The 25,343-nt window shown below is 43.5% G+C and overlaps 1 protein-coding gene across 12 annotated transcripts in view; it reads right to left on the bottom strand.

Annotated features, from left to right (window-relative positions):
- Positions 1–25,343, bottom strand: part of TANC2 (tetratricopeptide repeat, ankyrin repeat and coiled-coil containing 2) — a 683,096-nt gene that overhangs the window by 70,575 nt on the left and 587,178 nt on the right. For all 12 annotated transcript variants that reach the window (XM_074940790.1, XM_074940791.1, XM_074940792.1 and 9 more), the window contains 3 exons: positions 23,954–24,185; positions 17,293–17,459; positions 14,569–15,176 (listed from right to left, as the gene is read on the bottom strand). In XM_074940790.1, the coding sequence (XP_074796891.1) occupies positions 14,569–15,176; positions 17,293–17,459; positions 23,954–24,185 (1,007 nt within the window). The remainder of the gene's footprint in view (positions 1–14,568; positions 15,177–17,292; positions 17,460–23,953; positions 24,186–25,343) is intronic.

Raw genomic sequence — 25,343 nt, 5'->3', positions numbered from 1 at the left:
TACATGGGACCATTATGATCATCTTGTCTGATCATCTGCATAACACAGGCTAGAGAATTTCACACAGTGATTTCTGTATCAAGTTTAATTTGTGGTTTAACTGGAGAATGTCTTTTAGAAAGACGTCCAATCTTAACTGAAAGCCTTAACAAAGACCCTATCTCAGTCAAACAGATATGCGATGCACTTAATTTTTGATGAATATAAGACACAGGATTGTACATAGGATCTGTATATTGGTGCTATCATAGCCCAGTCTGCTTCACTATCACCCAATGGCTTGACATGTATACTGATCAGGAGAAATGGCAAAACAGAAAACTGTGGAATCCCACAGAAGAGAGCCCAAGGGGTAATTGCCCAGTGCCACACTCTGGGACGTCTTTAAAAGGCAGGCATGGAATCATTCTGATGCAGACTGGTCTACCCTGCAAGGGTCTGCAGTCAAATCAACAAAATCCTGTGACCAAAGTTTTTTGATGGACGTAATAAAATCAGCAAGGTCATTTGACCCTTCTCTCTTGTTCGGAGGTGAACAGCTAACAATAAAACCACCACAGACATATCCACATGGAGGCTAAAATCTAGGTCAAGGACAGAGACAGGATCAAAGAAATCTGACTCTCATATTTTCTTGGAACCACATTCTCAATCTTCTCCAGAAAGGGCAGAGCAGAAAAAGGATGGTAGCTAGCAAGGTCTTCAGACATCGAGAGAGGGTTTACTGTGCATGTGCCTAACAACCCCCTCATTTGGCGAAAGTTGGCACCCTAACCTCCTTTAACAGGGCATTAACAATCTCTACCAACATTATGATTCGTGATAGAAAGTTACCAAGTTTCTTCCCATCTCTTTGATCAGCAGTCATCTCACTGTTGCAAATCAGTTGAAACTCTGAAATTCTGCTAATGATCCTGATGTAATATTAATATTTCTCAAGGTTTATTTTTTGTTTAATATTCTATTTGCACTGGTGACATTGTGCCTGTATTTTATTATGTACAGGAGAGTACATGCCTCAGACTACAGTAAACACTTGGCTGTCCCAGAGAAGCAAAACATCTCTAGTTTATCCATGATAATGTAGATGAATTCTCACCAAGAACTCTTTCAGGGGAACATCTGCACTGAACTGCCTGAAATAATGGCAGATAACAGAAGCAGCCCAGGGAAGCATCATGGATGGAATTGGAAAATCTATGGCCACCCTTTAGATTTAAAGGCAACAAAAGATATTAACTATTTTTTAAAAAAAGGATTTAAAGCCACTGTTTTAATATGAGTTTGACAAGGTGAATCTCTGTTAGCAAAGAAGAAATCCTTATGTCCTAGATTAGTTTATAAGCATTTCAACTGACTCACTGGCTGTTACGAATGGATTACTTTGTATTTTAAGTGAACAGGTGTGGCTTTAAGACTGTGACAAGAAATCTCAGGAATACTTTAGAAATATATGTGATAGAGTAACTAAGCCTTCTCTAAATTAAGCACTCCCATGATCTTGGATTTAAAATATATTTAGCACCTTAACCTGCTGGATATGTTGGGCCTGATTCTCCACTGCACCACCTGTTCTTGTTTGATCCTGCTTTTGAAGTTTTTTACACCCCCTTTGCATAAGGGTAAATTACTGCACAAGGTTCAAGGAGAATCAGGCCCTCTATTAAAGATTATTTTGGTCATTGTAGATCTTTAAATTTGAGGCCTGGTCTGTGACGGTGCCCCCCATAAGGCTTTATGGAAATATGCTTATGAATATATATGACATAACTGGAATATGTTCTATGCTACATATGCCATCTCACATATCTATGTAAAGGTTATGATCTACTGAATCTATTAATCCTATTGGTTTGCCTGTATCATTTTTGTATTCGAAGTTATGAATATTGGTCACGTACTGGCTTGATTTCTAAATAACCTTAGTAGAGCATTTGGTCAGTTCCTGGAGAAAGGAATTTGCGAAGTTAAGTGCCCAGTCAAGAAGCACTTAAGGAACAGTGCATCTTGGAAGGCTCCAATCCACATAAGACATCTTCCGGAGACATTCAAGATGCCAGGTGGGCAGTGGCTTCTGCCTGTAAAAACTGTGAGTCTTGCATGGACATGTGACTGGCACAGGTGACTCCAGAACTCCATCTTGGAGCTGGACTTTGCATTGGCGAGAGGAGGGGGTCTCCACCCACAAGAAAAAGTCTATTTAAGCTCGTGGGAGACCCCTCCATTTTGTCTTCAGCTGGCTAAAGAGAGAGCCTCTCCACCCCCAAGAAAGAAACTGGAACAAAGGACAGTAACTATAGGGGGTATGAATGATTGCTGGACCGGGACTAGAAGGAGATTAGTCTGTAAAAGGAAGCTTACTGGAACAGGTGAGGTTTTGTCTGTATTCAGTTTTATTAGACATAGACTTGCGGGTTTTATTTTATTTTGCTTGGTAATTCACTTTGTTCGGTCTGTTACTACTTGGAACCACTTAAATCTTACTTTCTGTACTTAATAGAATCACTTTTTACTTATTAATTAACCCAGAGTATGTATTAATAGTTGGGGGGGGGAACAGCTGTGCAAATCTCTCTATCAGCATTATAGAGGGTGAACAATTTATCAGTTTACCCTGTATAAGCTTTATACAGGGTAACATAGATTTATTTAGGGTTTGGACCCCATTGGGAGTTGGGCATCTGAGTGTTAATGACAGGCACACTTCTGTAAGCTGCTTTCAGTTAAGCCTTCAGCTGTTAGGTGACATGGTTCAGACCTGGGTCTGGGTTTGCAGCAGGCTAGTGGGTCTGGCTCAAACCAGGCAGGGCACTGAAGTCCTAAGTTGACTGGGCAGGAAAGCAGGGGCAGAAGTAGTCTTGGCACATCAGGTGGGAGCTCCCAGGGGGTTTCTGTGATCCAACCCATCATATGGTCATTACAAGGATGCTTTAAGAGGCATTTTTAATGTAGCAAACATTCATGTTTTCTTTGATAAATTTCTGTTCAAGGTGCATCTTTTTCCTGTGGACAGTGATACAGAATGGATTATTTCAATGTGCGTTTTCAGTGTTCAGATATGAAAATTGTACAGCATACAGCGGTTTTTAGTCCAGAGTCTAAAGAATTATTGGATGGTACATCAACTCAAGACAGAGTGACATACAGTTATATTTTTACTTTCAATGGTTTTGGGGAGCAGTCAGCTAAAAATTCCTTAGAGTAATCACTATAAAGTGCTACCATTTGGGAGAGACCAGTGGACTAACTAGACTGGGTTGAGCAGCAGGGTTATTGTAAATTAGTTGGTCTGAGTGCCCTCTTGTGGCCGGGGTGCCCTTTATTCTCCCTCTACAGAGACTCCACACACTTGTTCCTTCAAATGTTGCTTGTCCCTTATTGGGGTAAAGGTTTATTCAGACATATAAACTCAAAAGCAAAACTCAAAGTCCCCAAAATCTGTCCTGAGGCCTGGCTCTTACCTCACAGCCTGGGTGTGACAAGGGGTTCATTCATAGTCCTCTTTCTATATTAGTTCTTAGGGTGTGACCCACCCTGGTGTTTGGCTTGCAGCTGTCCTGCTCTGAGCTGACTCCCCTGTATACTTCCCAGGATCAGCCCTCTCAAACAACTGCTTCAGCTTTCTTACAAGGAACCAGTTACTTGAGGTTCCCTACCTGTGCCTGGTGTCTCTGGTTAGCTCATTTAGCAAGTCTGCTCCAGGCTTCAAGTCTCCTGCAAGCAGCTTCCTCACTTCCTCTGCGCTCTCACAATTATCCACAGTGCAAGTTGTTTTACCGCAGTCCAATTGCCTGATCAATAAAACTAGCTGGAGTCAAAATACTTTGATGGCAGACCACAATGAAAGGCCATTTGAAAAAAGTGCAGCCCCGAACAGTTTTAGAACCACCAGAACATCGTGCAGATCCATTGGCAGAGAACCTGGGTCAGGATACAGCCAGTTCTAACCACGGTGGAGTGCAAAGGATGTACAAAAGCCCTGGTGCAGCGAAGCAGCAAGCAGATGCTTTGATGTCAATGGAACTTCTTGTGTACTTAAAGTTAAGCACAGGCTTAAGTATTTTGCTGGATCAGGGCCTGAGGGAGGAGGCTTGGAGGGAAATAAGGGTGGTGGCAAAATGAGAAGCAGCAAACTAGATGTAGGTTTTAGCTGATTAAAATGTGACCTTCATCGTATACAAAACACACACATAGCATTGTCTCTGTTAGCGTTTGGGCTGCGTCTATCACAAGCTGGTAACCGTGAGCTACTCTATTCATGGTAAAGTCTTTTTCGGGTGGCCACAATTATTTCGGATCTCCATGTCATTAATCACGGTTTAGAATCTGCCTGGGTGGCAAAAAGAACAGGAGGACTTGTGCCACCTTAGAGACTAACAAATTTATTTGAGCATAAGCTTTCATGGGCCGGGCGGCATTTCCCATCTTCTTTTCAGACTGACACTGGGGCTGCAGCCATGCCCAACTCTTTCAGTTCAAAAATGCATTTCAGCACTTCATTAAAAGAGCAGATCCACCACCTGAGACCAAGTTAAACCATCACTTTTCTTGTTTCACATTTTCCACCAATGCCACAGGTGTAGTTAGTCCAATGCTTTCACTCTGATTATTATTACAACACTAGCTTATACTGCCCTCAACAGTCCCTGCTACATTTCCCACCCTGGTTAGTAGCATGTTTTTTAATCATATCTTGAATCTGTACTTCTGAATGTGATTAAACAGAGTCACTCAAGGAACAGCGGGATTTCTTTATGATGGTCTACAGGGTTACTTACACAAGGTAATGGTTCTCCTATGTTCACTTCGTCAAGCTGTGATAAATTCCCTCGCTATTTTATAGCTATTACACTGAACGTAGTGGAGTAAGACGGCCCTATTCATTCCAGGCAGACTTCTGGGATGCCTAACAGTACTATTCCCAATGATGGCAGCACAGCAAACTTACTATGCTTTGGTACAGGCAACGTTTGCCAGTTTAATTAACTGAAAGACTTATGATGAATTATGATGAAGGACTTATGATGACCCAACGTCTGGAACCCAAGCTTGTTCCCAGTTTATCCTGATGAAGAAATGGGATATTGCAATGAAAATACCCACATCTTATTACATTTATTATACCAGGAGCACAACGGTGCCCCAAACTACCACTCCTGTCCACCTGTACCAACATTTCACCCGTGTGAAGTTTGTGCACAATGCTAGCATTCTGACTGTATAGCATTTTGTACCCACCCCACATTGGCTGCGTGCAGGTGAAAATGACTGCACAGAGTGCAAGCTAGGGGAGAATCTGGCCTCATGTCTTTTTATCTGTGATGTACAGCACCCAGCACCCCTCTGGGCACTGTAAAATAACTAACCACAACACCATATCCCTGGTGTCTGTGTCCCAGGGAGCTGAGTGCCTCGGCGTATATACGTGATTGGGGGCATGCAGAGCACACTAGCGCTGAAAGTGTTGGCGAAAATAAGACAGAACCAAGAGATTTGATTTCTTGAGCTAAATCTGTGATTAATGTATTTGATTTCTTGTGTGAATGTGCCTTAACAAACGAGTCTGCAGCCACTAAAACATAAAAAGAATAATAATGACAGGGAGTGGTACATTTTATCTGTATTGATCAAAAAATAATTGGGGTATCAAACAGAATGGGATATTGAGCCTGGAGAGAGGTACTATATGGGAGAACTAATTTTCTTACTAGCAAATAGATAATTGGGGTGTAAAACAGAAATGGGGGTATTGAGCTATGAAGGAAAGAGACAGAGTTTCATTGATGAAAACAGAAAATGGCACAGTACTGGAGTCCAGTAAGGACCAGATTTTCAGAAGCGCTCAGCTCCCATTTCGGCTCCTAAAGAAGTGGTGCTTAGCACCCAGCAGCTCCCTTTGGAAACAATGGCTGCTTCTGAAATATGGCCACTTCATTTCAGTACCTAAATGGGAGCTGTTGGGTGTGAGCGTTTTTGAAATTTGGACTTGAGAGAAAGAGACAGAGAGAGAGAGAGAGAGAGAGAGAGAGTTGGTGTGTATATGTGTATATATGTATAGTATATACACAATGTGTGTTTTTTTATACACACACACACACACACACACACACACACACACACGCATGTGCACAAGGGATTAAAAAAATTCTTGTTAAAACTATAATTTTTCTCTTCCTCAAACTGAAATGGCAGTTTCACCTCCCTGAATAAAATCCATCAAACACACAAACAAAACCACCCTCAGGTTTGTCCCCATCTTTTCTGAGAACCCTTTACCACACCAGCTACTTATAAAGAAGAATGTATTGCTTAGAGACTTCAGGGACTCTCAGGTTACTGAAAATAGACGAATGAATGCATTTAACAATTAAACGTATCTCCACAATGACAAACCAAGATATGCAATTTGAAGCGAAATTTAGACTATTAAAACAAGCCAATGTGTGACACAAGAAAGCAGCAGCATTTTAAGAAGTTTGCAGTACTGAGGTGTAAATGAATTTTTATACGAGTCAGCTACACTATCTCCTGCTTGTTGTCTCCAAACTTTCTACATCCGTTCCCTTTCATTTCAGCATTATTATTTCTCAGAGAGACTAGGCTATATATCAAAAATACAAACGTCATATTTTTGCTAATTTGTACAAACACATAAGTTTGCTGGGTAATATATAGAAATAGTCGCTTCCTGAACTGTGATTAACTAAGAGCTCCATCGGCAGCATGATTTTGTGGAGATGTAGGGAGAGAAAAAAGAATGTAAAATACCCACGCTGGATGATGATATAAGGTAATTCCACTGGAAACCATGGCAACTCGAGATACTGGTTTATAGCTTCACACATTCGGTTTAGATTGCTACTGCACCCTAATTCCTACAAGATGTTATTACCAAGCTACCTTTACTTAAGAGTTTTGAAGGCTGATATGAACTGACTTGATTCTGCAAAGGTGAAACAAAGAGGACTAGTAGCTCTCATTAATTTTTATAGAGCTTTCCTGGGGTATTAGCCAGAAGTCTCCTATTAATATTAATAGACAGTGGCTGTATGCCTAATTCTCTGTGTACTGAAGGGAAATTTACTGCAAAAGATTTATTCCTCTGCATTGTGCTCTCAACAAGACTCCAGTGGCCTGATTTTCAAAGATACTGAGTGCCTGCAGCTCCTTTTATCTTCAAGTGCTCAGCACCTCTGAGACTCTTACTGCAGCTGTCCAAGGCCTCCGCAATAAAGCCGTAAGCCAGAGTCTTAGGAGGACAGAACTGCACCCTCATTTAGTAAAAATGCACAGTGCACAGCAGGCCATTTTTCCTAAGACATTTTTAATGAATGACATTCTGCTCCCTCAGATTAGTACCTCTCTTCTGCATTTCTTATTTAGGAGGGTGAAAAGAGGGTGACTGTCCCCCTAAAAGACACAGCACACATTTAAAAGTTTCAATTTTAAAACAGAAATGTGCTTAGCTAAAATCGACTCCATGCAGGATAAATCCTTCTTGAGACAGCGAGGGAGAAAAAGTGGCATTGCCTCATTTCTGTAGATGCAGAGCATTTCTCATTACATGTATTCATGGGCCAAGCTTAATAAATACAAATGCAGCTGAGATTTCCTAACTCTGCTTTGCCTATATAACCTAGTAGGTACTGGAAGGAGGTAACACTTTTGATCATACAGCAATTCACTCCCTCCTGGGGATCTCACAGTACAGGAGCAAAGCTGTGACCTCTGTAATTTTCATTATTTTAAATCTGAACAGATATACCATGAGCGCATTTTATTATGAGAGGAAAGCAGAGCCAGGCTGATGAATATACAAACTAGGCATGTGCATAGGGTCTAAATGTGTGTGTGGGATCGGGGGGGGGGGAGTGGATTTTTATTTTATTTTAACCGATTCATGAACTGAAAGAGCTTCACTCACTTGAGTAAGTGGCATTGTGACCCAGCATGTGTCATGACGGAGGGGCGGCTGGGACAAATTTGAGTGCTGTGGCAACCCCATGTGCCAGGTTGCAACACTGCTCGTTCAGGTGAGTGAAGTTTCCCGCATCAGTGGATGAGTGGGCAGAGACAGTCTTCACACACACCTGAAGCTCTCTTTGCTGTTCCCAACGGGGCCACTGGTTAAAGAAACCACTTCCTTCCCCAACAGCAGCACGTGAACAGGCTGGGTTGGGAATTTACTGCCAGGGCATGTATGAGAGGGAACATCACCGAAGTGTATTTTTTCCCCTTCTCTCCATGTATCAGCTGTCTATTGTTATTCATATTCGAAGGTAGGGGCCCAAAAGTATATGTTTGCTTAGGGCCCAGTTATGGGTTAATCCCACCCTGGTTGAAGGCCCAAATGCTCCCTTACCCTAAACACCTTTTTACACAGCTCCAGTGGTGTAACTGTGTGTGGGAGCGTTCTCTGACCAGCACAGAGGTGTCAGGAGAAGAAGGGAATGTCGCCAGCTATTCTACACTGGAGCAATGGCCCATAGAGAGAGATTACAAGATTGGGAAATTTAGCGCCGCCCCGGGGGCCAGAGCCAGAATTAAGGGGATGCAAAGGAAGCTACCAGCCTACCTTGTCCCTTCCTTACCTTTGCTGAGATCAACACAGGCAAAGAGAAAAGGAGACTCTAGCTGAAAGATTCTGAACATGTTTGATGTGGCTTAAGAGGCAGACAAGGAGTAAGGAGACCTGGGGTCTACATTTGACTCCCAGTGCTTTGCTGACTTCAACTCTCTGTGCCTCATTTTCCCCCCATCTATAACAGAGATAACAACACCTTCCTTCCTAAGTCTGTGAATCGCTTTGAAATCATTGCATGAAAGGTTCTAAAATAAAAGTCTATGCAAAAAATGCCTTAGCACTATAGCAACATTTAGGTCCAGAAGTGCAGAGGTAACGATAAATGCACAATGATAAGCTTGCCCCCTTGTGCATAAACCTTAAAAATGGTCTCCCAGTATATAGTTTTATATTATATATCACATAATACAACTGGCTAACAGTACTACACTGATGGTCTGCAGAAGTCATTACTGGTTACAATGCTAGTTAAAATATCAGGCAAGAGCTTTTCTTGTGTCCTATTATTAAACAGTCAGCGCTGAGGGGCTCCCTTGTGGGATAATCTAGAATGATAGTGTTTCCCTTCAATGCCAATTAGCCTTTGCTTTGGTTAGAAAACTCACGCTGAGCATTCAGGGAAGAAGAAGGCTAGAAGCACAACAGGCTAAAAGAAAAATCTGGAGGGCAGGAGGTTTGTTGCTTGATTGTATGTAGCTAGAAGAGCATGTGTTAAATTTGAGTACGATACTTAGCCGTTTTGTTTGTTTGTTTTTCCTTTTCTGTTCTGCTGAGAGGATGGGACAATGGATGTTCCAGTCTTATTAATGGAAGGAAAAAGACCATCCCAGCTGCAGTGCTGCTGACCCAGGTCCCATTATCTCAATTTCCTCCATAACATCCTCCAAATCTGTTCACTTCTGTCAGGGAAAGTCAATTAAGAGCTGTTTCACATGGTCACACTTCAGTTTCAAAGCTATTCTCATGAGAGAATCAGCCTCAGCAACCACTATCTCTACAGTAGCTCTCTGCAAAGTCAACAAGCCTAGGTTTAGCTGCTTTTTTCTGAAATTCAGCACAAGGGAACTAAACTGTGCTTCACACAGCTACCACACCTTTTCAATTCCCATTTTACTGGGGAAAAAAATCAAGCTCACCGTGAGCAAACAAAATGCAAGCAAGTCTTCACACACTTGTCCTATTATTAGTCAAATCAGTGGCAAGCTGTGCCCCAATTAATGTAGTGAAAATACATAGTGATTTTTCATCTTAATTGTTGATGAGGGCTTACCACGCTCTGAGCTCAACATCAGCTCTACCTTGAGAGCGGGACAAGAAGACTTACACAATAGCTAACTCTCCGGGGCACTATCGATGACTGATATGTACCGCATTTTATTTATAAGTATCTTTCTCAGACCTGAAGAAGAGTGCTATGTAGCTCAAAAGCTTGTCTGTTTCACCAACAGAAGTGGGTCCCATAAAACATATTACCTCACCCAACTTCTCTCTCTATCAGGATATGATACAATTAGCACACATAATGCATTAGAGGTTTTTAATAGTCCTTCAGTAGGTATGGACTTGCCCTCTGGGCACAGGAACCAGTACTACTTATTGTTTCTGTTGCAGTCCATCAGAGTGCTTCATCTTTGCCTCTGGCAAAAATTACTGTAAGTGAGTGAAGCCTGGCTAGCTCTGGTCTACGATTTCATATTTACAAAAGGTTTTTTCCTCCCCTTTTACAGCGATTTATGGTTTCATCTGTTTAAGACGGTAAATTTGGGACTAAACTGATGCCTGAAAGCCCACAGAAATGACTCTCTCAGTATTACAGGTTGTTTGAGCTCTGAATGGCAAGTTCTGTGGTGCGGGAACGTTGGAACAACAGAGGATTGGTTTCCCCTCACTATACTAGTAAGAATGAACTTCATGACACTGCACCTGTCAGGCATGTATACTCAAGGTCAGGGAAAGTTCAATAACTGAGATGATCAGCATCATTACAGTACAGGGATTCAAAGCTCCAGATGACGTGTGTTAGTTGGGAAGCCTGTGCAAAACTTTCACACTGTGCATAAAGGTTACAAAACTGCATGAAACCTGAAGCTCAGCCCAAACTGTTTGTTACCTTCAGAGTGAACCATGGCTGATTTATGATTTCATGCTAAAACCATGTGAAATTTCTGGCTGTGCATGGTTTCAGTGCAAAGCCTGGTGAAACAGCAGTTTTGCCTGAATTTTGCTTTGAGTTTGTGAGTTCATTCAAACTTGGAGCTCAAAGGCACATTCAGAAGGCATAAACCCATGCAGACCAAAACTAAGGAGAAGGACATTCTTGGAATCCTGAGAATCAGAACTGCACACATTTGCACAGCTTTACAAATTTGCCTAATTACTACAGCACATACACAGTGTAAAAAAAATTGATGCCTAATCCATCAGATGTGCTCTGGTTAACTTTACTGTATTTGGTAGAGAAGGAAGAAAATGTTTTTTATTTTCATGCAAAATGTATGCCATGACTAATTATCAACAGCAAGTGTCAAAGCTTGCACCTAAACGCACAGTTTTGTCCCATCTGTGATAAAACAGTAAAGTAACTAGTAGCTAGTGCATTAGAGATTCACATCTTAGTTGATGAAATTGTGTACATCCAGTCAAAAATTACTATGGTCAGAAAGCATCTGGGCTAAGCACAAGTGGATATTAGGGAGAATGTTTTCAGTACAGTAGGCTCGGATTAAAAATAAATGAGAGACATGCATTTAAATGGCTTTGCAATTAGCAGATAACTCTGGTGAAAGCTATGGTGGGAAAAGCATTGCATGGTGAGAAGTATCTAATGACTCTGAGGAAAGATATAACATAAATAATTAACACTGATATAAAGATAACTGCGGAGAGGTCGAAGATGCATTGCAAGGGTTAAATAACAGGAGAGCTGTGCAGAAATCTACTAAAGCAGCCAGGATTTCCACTGGGAGCAGCTGTATGTTATTTTTTTCTACTAAATCCTGTTTACCAAGAAGCTCCATACCTGAGATGGTAAATATATTCTTTACCCTGGCACTGATAACAGCAACAACTTGCTTTAATGAGGTGAGTGGCTGTCACCTTGGCTGAATACTCAGTTTCAGCAGGTTTCAGAGTAACAGCCGTGTTAGTCTGTATTCGCAAAAAGAAAAGGAGTACTTGTGGCACCTTAGAGACTAACCAATTTATTTGAGCATAAGCTTTCGTGAGCTACAGCTCACTTCATCGGATGCATACTGTGGAAACTGCAGAAGACATTATATACACAGAGACCATGAAACAATACCTCCTCCCACCCCACTCTCCTGCTGGTTTGGCCCACCTTGATTTTCATACACATTGTAAGGAGAGTGGTCACTTTGGATAAGCTATTACCAGCAGGAGAGTGAGTTTGTGTGTGTGGTTTTTGGAAAAAAAGGGGGGGGGTTAAAAAAAACCTGGATTTGTGCTGGAAATGGCCCAACTTGATTATCATACACATTGTAAAGAGAGTGGTCACTTTGGATGGGCTATTACCAGCAGGAGAGTGAGTTTGTGTGGGGGGGGGGGGGCGGAGGGTGAGAAAACCTGGATTTGTGCTGGAAATGGCCCAACTTGATTATCATACACATTGTAAGGAGAGGGATCGCTTTAGATAAGCTATTACCAGCAGGAGAGTGGGGTGGGAGGAGGTATTGTTTCATGGTCTCTGTGTATATAATGTCTTCTGCAGTTTCCACAGTATGCATCCGATGAAGTGAGCTGTAGCTCACGAAAGCTTATGCTCAAATAAATTGGTTAGTCTCTAAGGTGCCACAAGTACTCCTTTTCAGTTTCAGCAGATACTATCACTATGTACTGACTGCCGGTTCAAGGAGATGCATTGTAGGGGCTCAGAATATGAATGACTTTCCCAATTTTTATATATCTGTTTCAGGGAATGGGCTAATATAAGTGAAACTAGAACTGTTGGGATGTACAACTAAAATGATGAAGACAACACCTGCACCCAATCTGAGGTTGAAAGATAGAAGATACATTTTTAATAGTGTAGTAGTATTCTCACGCTATCAGTGCATTTAAACAGACTATAAAGTCTAGTAGTGACTTGATATAACTTATGTTCACAGCTATGCCAGGAACACAATAATAATTTATCAGATGGTCATTGTGTCTTTTAAACATGAATTCACACTCCAAAAACACAATGGGGCCTGATTCTGCATTCAGAAAACATTCAGTGGGAGTTCCATGTACAGAATGGCTTTTGAATCGGGCATTGTATATATCTGTGTGTATGTTGTTTGATTTTCATCTCTTTACCATCTATCCCAGACCGATTATATGCCTTTGCAGATGTGATGGACTAAGAATCTCCCATTTAGTCTGTACTGTATTTATCCATATTCAAAGATTATTAGGTTTTAGAGTGATAGCTGTGTTAGTCTGTATCAACAGAAAGGAGGAGGAGTACTTGTGGCACCTTAGAGACTAACAAATTTATTTGGGCATAAGCTTTCATGGGCTAAAACCCACTTCATCAGATGCATGTGTAAGGGGACTGTTGCCCCCTTACTAACAGTCAGTGGGGTGTTTTGGTGGCTAGCTCCCAGTACTAAAAGGGCAAGGGTCGATGGGGAATCAGGACCCTGAGACTGACAGTCCCCAAGAACAATGGGGAGAGGCCAATGCTCCAGGTCAGCCTGAATGACAGGGCGGGCAGGCTAATCAGGGAGTCAGGAGGCCAGGGAGGTCCCGTCTCTGTGTGAGCTGGATTTGCCTGGGTCAGACAGAGTGGGGCCGAGCTAAGGAGAAAGCAGGGGCCCAAGCTAAGCTGGGGAGCAGAGCTGGGCCAGATCCAGAGGGACGAGAAAAGCAGCCCAGAGAGAGCAGACCCTGTCCTGGGAGCAGAGCTGCAGCCCCAAAGCCAGAGGCAGAGCCCAGAGAGAGCAGACTTGCCCTGGGAGGAGAGCTGCAGCAACCAGAGCCAGAGGGGCCAGAAAAGCAGCCCAGGAAGCAGATCAGTGCTGGGAGCAGAGTCACAGAAGCAGCCTGCAGAGCTGACCTGTCCTGGGAGCGGAGCTGCAGCAACCAGAGCCAGAGGGGCCAGAGAAGCAGCCCAGGGAGCTGGAGGCAGCAGCAGCAGTGCAGAGACCGAGTGGTGCAGCTGGGGCTGGAGCAGTCTGGAGCTGGGTGCGGTGAGCAGCTGGGGAGAGCGAGCGGGACCCTGGGCAGCAGGCCCAGCACAGGGAGATGCCTCAGCCAAGAGGCTCTGCAGGCCAGGCTTGGATCGTAACCCCAACAGGGCGGGGGAGATACTGGGAAGAAGGGTCCTACCACTTAGAGCCTGAGAGCCTGTGGCCACCACCAGAGCAAGTGTCCAACCCACAGCATCCCTGCAGCACAGCCAGGGCCTGAGAAGGGGCCTGGGACTTACAAGGAACAGACTGTGAACTGCCCGGATGTTCCAGAGACAGTTTGTGATGTTCCCTGCCACAGAGCAGGTTGATGTGTTTCCTTTAACCTTTCCCATTTTTCCTTATTCTTTTTAAAATTAATTGTTGATTAAATAACTTGCATTTGCTTTAACTTGTATGTAATGGTCAGTGGGTCAGAGAAGTGCCCAGTGCAGAGAGAGTACCCCGGAATGGGGACACCCTAGCCCCTGTCCTAGGTGACCACAGCAGGGTTGGGGGTCGAGCCCCCCAGGAATCCTGGGCCCAGCCTTGTTGGGGTTACAAGGACTCTGCCAGACAGGAGAGTGGAAGGGGAGTCCTCAAGGGCACGGAGGCCACTGGGTAAAGGAAGTGGGAGCGAGGACTCAGATTCTTTCGCTAGCCCACTTCACCGGGGTAGTGCAGAAGCCAGGAAAGTTCCCCACAAGAGCGGGACTATTCCTCCGCTTACATATGGAGTGGAAAATACAGTAGCAAGATTATTAGGATGAGCAAGAGTGAAATACTGCAGATATTTTTATTGCAATTACTTACCGAGGGTCACAGAGAAACTTGGTCTTTTCTCCTTCCTCTCTCCAGATAAGCCATTCTCGAAAAGACGGATGAACAAACATTCGTGTCATGTCTCTACGCTTGATAAGAAACATGGAGAGGTTCTCCATCCTCTGCTGAAAGTCATCCCATTCCAGTGTGCCCTCAATGCTGCCAGCATTAATGGCCTGAAATATATGTTCATCTGTTAATGGATGCAGAGATGCCACTGCCACATTCAAGAGAGGCATAACCCGATCAAAGGAAGACTGTGTTGGGAACTTCATATTGCATTGCAATAGGTAAACCTCAGAGAGAGAGACTGGGACTACTTTATAGCTGGAGCTCTTTAGTACCAGGTAGCCCTTCTCTATGAGATCAAAAGTGAGCTTTAGGTATAGATAGGACCCTTGGCTCAAGGTCTTGAGGTGAGAACTGAGTTTGCCAAATGTAGTGTTGTCCATTTTGCCATTAAGGGAGATGTTGTTCTGGATCTCAGAGCTGCTGTGTATTCGATGAAGGATATATGCCTGGAGGTCCTGATCTATGGCTTCGTTCTCTTCCAGTCTATCCAAAAAAATCCTATGGAAGGGCAACAACTTAATTATTTCCTGGAAGAAAAGAAAAGAAATTATTCATGTTGGAAGGGCTTATTATTAATAAAAATAAACATCTGTATTCCATCAGCACCTAGAGAGGTGTTGAGCAAATACCTAAGATGACATGGTCCATGCCCCACGGACTTTACAATCTAAAAAGCACTGGAGTGGGTTTCTTTGTGAAACTAGGTGGCTGAAATAAAACTGAGGAAAGTTTTTCCTAACACACTTGCCAAGGAAAGGGGTTGGAGTATTCACAAAGAGCAGTGCCCTTTAAAATTATAGTCCCATCCCAACCAGCTATTGGACCTGCCATCAGCTTTCTTCTGTGTCATGCAGATGCCCAGGTTAGGGCATCACCTGTGGGCAGCCAAAGCTGGTGGGGTCCAGGACTCTAGGCCTCTCATTGAAACAGACAGCTTAGTATATCTCCAGGAGTGCTGAGTGCAGTAGTCTTCAGCATCATACAGCAGTTGATTAAATGGAAGGTTATTCGTAGATATTTCCTACTGCACAGTGAATGCCATAAGGAAATACTATATATGCCGTTGATTTGCTCAGAGCCAACAGTGGGTTCTCTTTTCTCAGCCAAAGGGCTGTTTCTGAAAGTGTATAGTGTGGGATTGCACATCTACTATATATCACCAAGATATTGTGGGCTGGCATGTCTGATCTGGTAAGTTCAGTTTACACTGCTCATGCCGCACAAAGTGAGTGTAAATCAGATGGTAGTTTCCCCTAGAGAATTTTACTCTCTGCCGATATAAAGCTAGGAGAGGCAATTCTGCTGCCCCTGCTGGAAACCCCACCCCATGCAAGGGGAGTGAGGGGATACATTAGGTGTGTTGTGGTGGGGTGGGTAAATGGAGGTGAATCTAGATTAGCATAAGGTCTCTGAGAGATATTATGCCAGTGTTGTAAGTTAAAGCTGCCCCTTGAAGCTCTGACTTGCACTGGTGCTGGATGACTGAAAATCAGGGAGCTGCAACCAGCTCCCTGAAAGTAAAGTTTGGGCACAGAGGAGAATCAAATCTTACAATTTAAAAAAATTGAGGGCTACAAAGGCTCTGACCAATTAAATAACTGAGAGCTTAAAATACCAGGAATGCAATTTAAAATCTGTCATTGAAACAAACATTACAAAATCCCTTTTTTCCAGAATGAAATATTTAAACTACCCTAAAATAAAGGGGAAGTAAGAAAGTGTGGCACTGAAATAGGAAGACTGTGCAACCTGCCACTGTAACAAATACAAAAATTGCTAGTGAGAACTGCAAGTCCCTGCAGTTCTTGATTTACAATAATGGTGAATTACTTCTGGGGTCTGGCTGGGAGAATTACAGCTAAATAGATCGATTGGTATTTTCTTGTCTATTGTCACTACACTAGAGAAAAATATAGTACAGGATCTGAGCAAAGAGGATGTTCATTAATGCCTTAGACACTAGCATTATAATGTATGTTAGCAACAGAAATTGAGCTGAAGTCGACATAACCGAAGACAAAAACACTTAGAACAGTGTCAGCTACATTCACTCTAAAACCTCAGAAACTGCCGAAGATCAAGTGTTCTAATAGAGTTAAATAGCTTCTTGGACCCATGTTATGACTCCTTCAGACTGTACCAAATAAACACACAGACCCTGAATCAGTCTATCATAGTTATATTCTCATACTGATGGGCAGGAAGTTATGCATGAAATCCCTTCTCCTAGCTTCTTCTCATTTAAGAGAGAATACACGACTAAGCTCCCATTTCGTAACAGTCCAGTCTCAGAGACTTCGGACCTGGTCTTGCAAACAGTCTGATGGTGAGTGGTCCTCTCTCATGTGAATAGTCTTGCTGAAATTAATGGAACTACTTGCTGAGCAAGGATTATTGACACGAGTAAAGGGTGCAGGACCAGACTCTTGTCCTGTAACAGTATCCAGAGAAAGAGTCTAGGGGACATAAATCAATCTGAATGCATTACAAAAAGACTGGCGCAAAGGAGAGATAAAATGATATAACTTCAAAAAAATTAATAATTAAATCTATTTGACACTTGTTAAGATTTTCAATAAGAAAACCCATCATGACAAAAATCCAGTGTTTGTGTGTTTAATAGGAAACATGGCCTTAGTATACCTGTAGACTTGTCCTGACCGTCACTATCAACTTCAGCCAGGATGGGAATTTTCCGATCATTTTGCTCAAGAATGATACTATGGTGTCCCCATAATCTGGCTTGTGAAATTCAGCTTCATTTAAACCATCAATTAATATGATGTAGTCTTCATCTGGGATCTTCCTCTCTGAGATGATATGAAAGAGAAAAAGCTTCAGTCCATCGGCTAGCAGCATGGCTACAATGAGCACTCACCACATTGTTTGAAATCAGATATTGCTATAGACGAAAAGAGATAAAATAACTGTACTTCTCAGGTTGCATAAAATATGTATTTGATTTACAACATCTATACAATTGTGACAACCACTTCATTAAAACGATTAAGGCTATTAAACAAGTTACCTTCTCCCCAAACTCAAATATATTTGAGAAATGTGAATCAACATCTCTCAGCACATTTTGACAAGAACATTATTACATGTACTTTCACTGGTGACATTAAACATCAACAGCCTCTTGATGTAAACCTGTTGCAACATTTACAGTTGCTATGAATACGTATGCATAGTAGTATATGCCACTAGCACCTTTAGATAATCTAGATTGGGATGTTGTGTACGCACACAGTAGACTTTCTAACCAACTAATGCTCACGCTGGGCTAGATTTTCGAACGTGCATGCAAATACTCATAAACATGTGCAAACCATGGTTCATGGACAGTACAGGTGTTTGAGCACAAATCAGTTTGCATGCACAGGAGCTGGTCAGATGAACTTTTCAAAATTCTGCCCTCTGTTCAGTAAAGATTGGTCCAGAACAAACCCCTGCCTCATGAACTTCAGAGAAGTTTGGATCTGAATTCTATGGCTCTGACCATCTCGACGATTACGTTTGCTGACAGTTGTACATGGACATTTTTAAGCGTAGGACCCTGGGCAATTTTCATGCTGCTAACAACATAATTACTGAGGAAAAATGGTGCGGTTTTTATGCAATAAAGTTACATTTCTCGAGCAGATTTTGAAGGCTGAACTTTAAGTTTAGCATTAATCGATGCCAATAAGAGGAACTACGTCTCACTGACACTGCAGTCCATTAAATAAAAATAGCGGTGTCACAAATCTGTCCTTGGCAGAAACCCCCTTTAGGAGTATGTGGGGAGTGCAAGTGTGTGGGTCTATAGGGAGCCAGGGTGGCTCCCCTCTGAACCAGAGGGTAAAGAGCCACCCTTGCAGCCTGAGTGGACGGGGCCAGGCCAAGCTTCCGCCAATCCCCGGAAGGGGAAGGGTGGGATAGGAAGTACAAAGGGCGGGGCCCTCTGCCCAGTGAAGAGAGCACCAGGGAGGGAGACAGACGCAGGCTGCTCCCTCGCGATCCTGCTGCTGACCCAGGCGAAGCCCTGGGCAAGGAGGAGCCTGACCGGGAGGAAGGCCTGTGGCAACCAGGGCTGCCAGCCGCTGAATACCCAGAGGACCTGGAGGGGCCTGACGGCAGCCCGGGCCAGCGTGAGTCCGATACCGAGGGGGACCGGGAGTGGCCCGCAGCAGAATACCCAGACGAGATGGAGGGACCGGAGTGGCCCGCAGCGGAATACTCGGACAAGATGGAGGGACCAGAGCTGCCCGCAGCGGAATACCCAGACGAGATGGAGGGACCGGAGCTGCCCGCAGCGGAATACTCGGACGAGATGGAGGGACCGGAGCGACCCGCCTGAGAGACCGGGTAGGAAGTAGCCCAGGGGCCCAACTACACCGTGGGGTGGGTGTGTTTGGTCAGCGGGCGTGGACCGCCCCGCTGACCCAGCGGCGGGACTTTCGCCTCCCGCCACTGCCAGGGCTGGAAGGCAGTGGAGTTGGGTGGGCCTGCGTTCCCCTACCCCAGCGCTCCCCTGCCTGAGGGGCGCGCTACTGACTCGTGCCGGCACACCTTCCCCGCTAATTCCCCAGCGCCCGGAAGGTGTGGCTGAGGCCTGCCACGGAGACCATAGCTCTCAATCGCCCCTAGGGGCTCGGAGGACCGACACCTGTCACAGGGTCCAATTGCACCCATCCCAGTCAGTGCTGCAGGGATGTGTCCCTCTTGTGGGTTGGTGCTCGATCCTCCGGCCAAGACCTCCTTGCTGTTTCTTCCCCTCTCAGGGTCCCATGTGAAGCAAACCAAACTGTCCACAGTCAGCAAAGAAGGTTAAATAAAAGTATGAAGAAAAAGGAAGAAAGGAAAACCTATCTGCAGCTTTGGTTGGGGCGTTGGCCTCTCTTACTTCAGAGGGCCACGGCAGTATCACAGTCCCCTTCAGAGTTCCCTGGGTCTCCAGTACAAACCTCAGCCTCATTCCCCTTCTTAGCTCAAGGGATCCACATCCTCCTCCTGCACGGGCAGGGGCTCTGTTGGCTGTCAGCCTCTCTCTCTGGGAGCTGGAAAGCACAACAGCCCTTTCCCTTCCCCGGGTTGTCCCTAGCTGAGCAGAGTCCCCTCTTTTTAACCCCTCCTCCAGTCCTGGTCTGGTCTGGAGGGGAGGGGTCCACTGCAGCCCAGAGCAGCTCCTTAATCTGCTTCTATGCTGGTGCGGCATCACAAGGGGTTTTCTGTGTCAACTGGTTCTCTGTACCAGCCAAGTGGACTTATGGAATCAGAAGTTGGAGACTTAGGCCTTGTCTACACTTAACATTTAGATTGACATAGCTATAGCACTCAGGGGTGTGAGCTCACAGCCCTGAGCCCCATATCTATGTCAACGTAACCTCTGCTGTAGACATGGCCAGGTCGAGAGAAGAATGCTTCCATTGACCTAGCTACTGCCCGTCAGGGTGGTGGACTACCTACAGTGATGGAAAAAATCCTTCCGCTGCTGTACAAAATGTCTATACTACGGCACTACAGTAGTGCCCATAGTGTAGACACGGCCTCATACAGTTATTCTCTCCATCTCTCACCCATGAAGGACTATCCCCCTCAGCGCTTTTTAGTGGGGATGTCACATCTATGAATTTCGCAATTTTTGTTTACTCCCACTGTCTGGGATGTTCACAGGGGTCAAAGGAAGTTAGGTGTCCAAATTTCGCAGACTTTCAAAATGGGTGCCTTACTATTATCTGGCTTTGATAATCCCACCCATTACAGCTCACTCTCTCTGAGAGAGATGCAGCCTTCCTAGCACCAAAGACCTCCTTTTAGAGAAAGGCAACTGCTGGTTTTCCCTTTGGCGGCTGCTTAAGACAAGTTTCGCTGTATAATATTGTCTAGTAATACATTAAAAAATTCTAGCCAGGGACATATTTAGTGCACTATTGTACACGTACAAAAGATAGTTGCATTCTTTCTTCAAAAGTAGACCCTGACTGCAGGACAAGACATTTTCAAACCATCAGCACATCAGATAGCAGCAGAATTTTAACTGCGCAGATTGCTTTTTGTACTATGTTGCATTAAAGACAACCAATTTTTGTGGTCATCTTGCCACAGCTGAAATCTGTAGACAAGAAACAGGCAGGCAAAGACGGTGTAATAGAGGTGGAACACAAGAAACAGGTCTATTTCCTGGCCCCAGTTTTCTAACCTGGTTCAGAGCCACAAAAGTTTAATAATAACCATGTCACAAGACAGTATCCAGTGACTATTACAGGGGCTATAAACGGAAAGTATGGGTCACGAACACGAATCAGTTCTGTATGGGGACCACTTCAGTGAGACATCTCATGTATCAGCTTGGAAAATGGAAAGACACCTTAATTTTCTCTCCTCCCAAAGGGAATGGACCGTTTTGTAGAACACAAAAGAACAGGTGCATTTAATTTCTAATACAGCTGAGATTTTCCTTGCGTCAGCTCCCTATAAATTACCCTCTTTTCTCTTAGCAGTAAATTAAATCGTATTTTATATTTAATGAGCAGTTAAAAAATTATTGCTCCTTTTAATTAGATTATTTGCTATTTTTAACACCTGATCACCCATCTGAAGGTTGTATTATGGCAGTTAAAACTAAATGGTCAAAGACCTGTTTATTTCAGAGGGAACTCCATATATGCTCTGTCATGGCAGCTACAAGGGACTACAATGCTTTTGCTGTGTCCCCCCCAGGGCAAAGAGCAGGGCATTCTCAGTAAAGGGTCCTCACGGGAACGTCTGCAATAAAAGACCCATGGCATGGCCATGGCTGGCCCATGTCAGCTGATTCAGGCTCAGGGGCTTGAGTTGAGAGGCTATAAAATTGCAGTGTAGACATTCAAGAGGGATGATGACGGGGGAGGATCCCAGAACTCAGGCTCCAGTCTGCAACTTTATAGCCCCACAGCCTGAGCCCAAGTCAGCTGACCCCAGCTTTGAGACTTGGTGCTGCAGGTTTTTTATTGCAATGTAGCCATACCCGATATCTTGAATTTGTTTTTTCTGGCAAGTCCATCAGAGCCTTTGTCTAGCCACCTTTAGGGTGTGCTGCAAGCCGCACCTTTCTGGAAGTTAGTGCTGCTTAGTGAATGTGGGTTTGGACTGGGAGTTAGGAGACCTGGTTCTATTCCTGAGGAGTGCTGTTGATTTACATTTGCAATACACTCACGATCCCCACCTATACAGTGTTAACCTTCCTTTGTAAAGCACTACAGATGGACTGTGCTATGAAAGTTAGGCTTTACAGTTCGCGGGTTAGCTTTTTCTTTTCCCCTTTAATCACTTAAGGAAATATTTAATTAAATTTAAAATAAACAGTACGGTGGTGAAAAGCGTTGCCCCTATGGTCTTTCAGGGAATAAATACCTTCAGAATAGCTACACATTAAATCTCATCGTCCGATTATTATCTCTTCATCCCAAGCTTTTTGTATTTCTCCATTTACTGTTCACGTGTACAGAAAAGGTGTTTATTTTGCATTAAAATCATTACATACGTTTTTTCACGTAACTTTTAAGCAGGATTACAGGGCACACTAGGAAATAGCCCTTACGACTCTCTCACCTTGGAGCAAATACGATGGAAGCCTGATTTTTACATCCACATCTCCTGGTTCTCATAAAGCTTATATGGGGGATGGGGAGGAGAAGGAAATACGGTCATGGTTCCCCTACAAGTTGTTTCTATTACTTGAAACTCAAATACATTTGAAAAATGTGAATCTCAGTTTGTCAGCAATATTCAGCATTAATAATTGATAATAAATAGATAATAAATAAACTGATAATAAATTCATAAATAAAATTACTGTTTAAAGCTTCAACAGCACCTTGTAAAGGGTCTGTTGCTATATTAACAAATTCTTGTATATTACATATTTTCTTCAACCAATTTCCATATGACGTTCATTTTGTTACAAAACACTTGGTACAAATTAGTTTGCCAACAATCTTAATCAGCAACACTGAAAGATTGGGGTCTTGATCCCTGGATCCAGCTGAGCAATGCTCAGAGAAAGGCACAAGAGGGAAAACCTAGCTTCACAAGATCAGCTTGATTTTCCCTGATCTTAGGTGCCAGATGGGGATGAGTTTGGCTGCCAGCACAATTTAAAGCATCCTCAGAACTGCTCTAAGGTACATCATCTGGAATGGCCCCCCAGGTGACATTGTAACAGCTGTAGATTACTTCTCTGCCTGCCAGCCACATCTCCAACAAACCCCTAATGCCAGGGGTGGTTGCAAAGGGTGGAGAGAATGCTGATCTGATGACACTCAGAGATTTCCCCAAGCCAGGGGAATCCACAGCTGGACAGCTGAGCCAGCTTTATAGTCCCTTTGCACCTGTACTGAAGTCAGTATTTAGAATCTAGACACTCAGCTTCAAAATAGCAACTTTATTTGAACAACAAAGCTGCTAAATATGACTGGAGTGGTGTTTATATCACTTTGATCCATCTATTGCATTGGGATGAAACATACAATCGTGTTGAACAATTTCCACAGCCAATACTACACAATGCAGTATTTGTATAAACATGGTTTTGAGAGGAACAGAGCTCTGCACTCTACCCACACCTGAATAGTGTCTATGGCTATGAAGGTCAAAGGTTTTACAGTTAGCCACTCTATTAAGAAAAACTAACTGCATCTTTCTTGTATACAAAAGAAAGAGGAGCAGGTACAGCTGACACTGCATGTGGGAAAATGGAAATGTCCTGAAGGGTTTTTGCTATATCTCCGGAGTCAGTAATTAGGATATGGTCTGTTACCCAGTTCCCCAAAGCAGCATTACGTAAGTCATCGACAGACTTGTATATTGTCAGCATTTTTGTTTGGAGGCTGAGAATTCCCAAGAGCTGATTAAATAATGAATTTTGGAGGGGTAACTGAGTGGAGGAAAAAGTTAGTGACCTAACAAATGAATGCAAAGATGCTATTCTAAGAACAGCTGTGCAAGGCAAATGTTGTCAGCATTCATTTTCAGATCTTTTGGTCCATATTTTGGATGTGAATGAAACCAAATGTGCTCAAAGTCAAGTGTTCACTCCACGGCCTTGGAAAACACAACTGAAGGATTGGGTTGGAAGAGGAGTTACAACCAAAACAAGAGTCTGTTTTCTCAGCCTCCCTAAGTCCTACTTTCTCTTCTACAACTCTTGAATTTTCCTGGTGCGCTAGGGGCTCACACATGGAATCCATCCGCTCCTTGGTTTGGAGGCTCACACTCAAAGAAAAGCTAAGCTAAAAATTCTCAGGCTGATAAGAGTTAAAAACAGTCTTAATCACAGTACCTTTATGAAGATTTTCCAAGGGCTCTAGGACTCCCCTCCGGAAGGAGGCCATGGGATCCTGAACACAGGATCTCAAGCTGAGCATACTCTGTAAATGTGGTTCCCGCAGTAGCTGCTCCCTGTAGGCTACAAACTGTGGTGAGCGGCAGAGCAGTGCTGCCACGTTGTGTACAAACTCTGGCACAAGACAGGTGTAGGCATTATCGGCCTGGCAGTAATGGTAAGCGACAACCTACCAAAGGGAAAAGAACAAAAATATATCTACATCAGACACCAGTCAGACAGATGTTAACACAGCATCTTTTTTGTGAATTTCACTTACTCCGGCAGGCCAGGTCTTTAGAGGGACCCCTGTTAACTGCCTCTGACATTGATCCAGATGAATCAGCTGGTAAAAACAGGCACTGATCCTTAAAAATTATTAGATGTGCCTCTTGTGGAACAAGTGAATTAAAGTGCAGCCATTCACAAAAGTAGACAGTGACAACAACGAATTGATCTGTCTGAAGTACTGCATGATAGACTTGTGCTCCACTGTTTCAGATCTCCCCTGTCAGTCATAAGCTGCGATTGGTTTTTAAACTTACATTTTATTTGGTGTTTTTAAAATATCAAGCTAAGCATGGAAACGGATGTACGGTATACAGCAATATGTTAAAAAGAGGACCTTTCAGCAATGCAAAACCTGCAAATTACAGATTCTCCTGAACAAAGGGGCTCCCAGATTTACTCTACATTCCATACCCTCTCTCACAAAGGTTCTCCTGCAGAGAACTAACTAAAGAAAAATCTTCCCTTCCCCATCGCATCCCTAAGTCCCAGCTCTTCGGTCTCACTGCTGCCAACCTTCTCAAATAAACAGAAGTGCAACCAGATCCTCCTTCCCCTTTCCATCTTTCCACTGGTTCCAGGATCAGATTAAAAACTCCTCCCTCCATGGACTGTGTTATGCTGTATGGAATTGTGAGACTTTATATTATTATTAATACCAATATTATAAAATTGCACTGGATTGTGCCAGATGTGCCGTGTAAGGTGTCAGTGAAAATGTTATGATTTGCCAAGTATGGTAATCTTGTTTATATGTTTGTATCACCTTTGTATTGTAAGTTATAGACATGTATGGTATATCTGTATTTCCAAACTTGTGCTGTTTTTATGGGTGACACCCCCAAACAGATTGGCATCAGCACTGCCTAGCCTGTTCGATGGCCCATCAGCTGTACAATGAACCCACTGAAAGGAGCCAGGGGATACACTTTACGAGTCAGCAAGGCATGTAGGGGCAGGCTGGTGGACAGAGAACTCTAAGGTTTCTCCATGCCATGTGCTGTGAAGCTTGTGTTTGGGACACAGAAAGTACAAACCACATGGCAAAAGGAATATAAAG

The sequence above is a fragment of the Natator depressus genome, chromosome 27, assembly GCF_965152275.1.
Source record: "Natator depressus isolate rNatDep1 chromosome 27, rNatDep2.hap1, whole genome shotgun sequence".
NCBI lineage: Eukaryota > Metazoa > Chordata > Testudines > Cheloniidae > Natator > Natator depressus.
The sequence above is the reverse complement of the archived record's forward strand: the minus strand, read 5'-3'. Positions and strand labels throughout refer to the sequence as shown.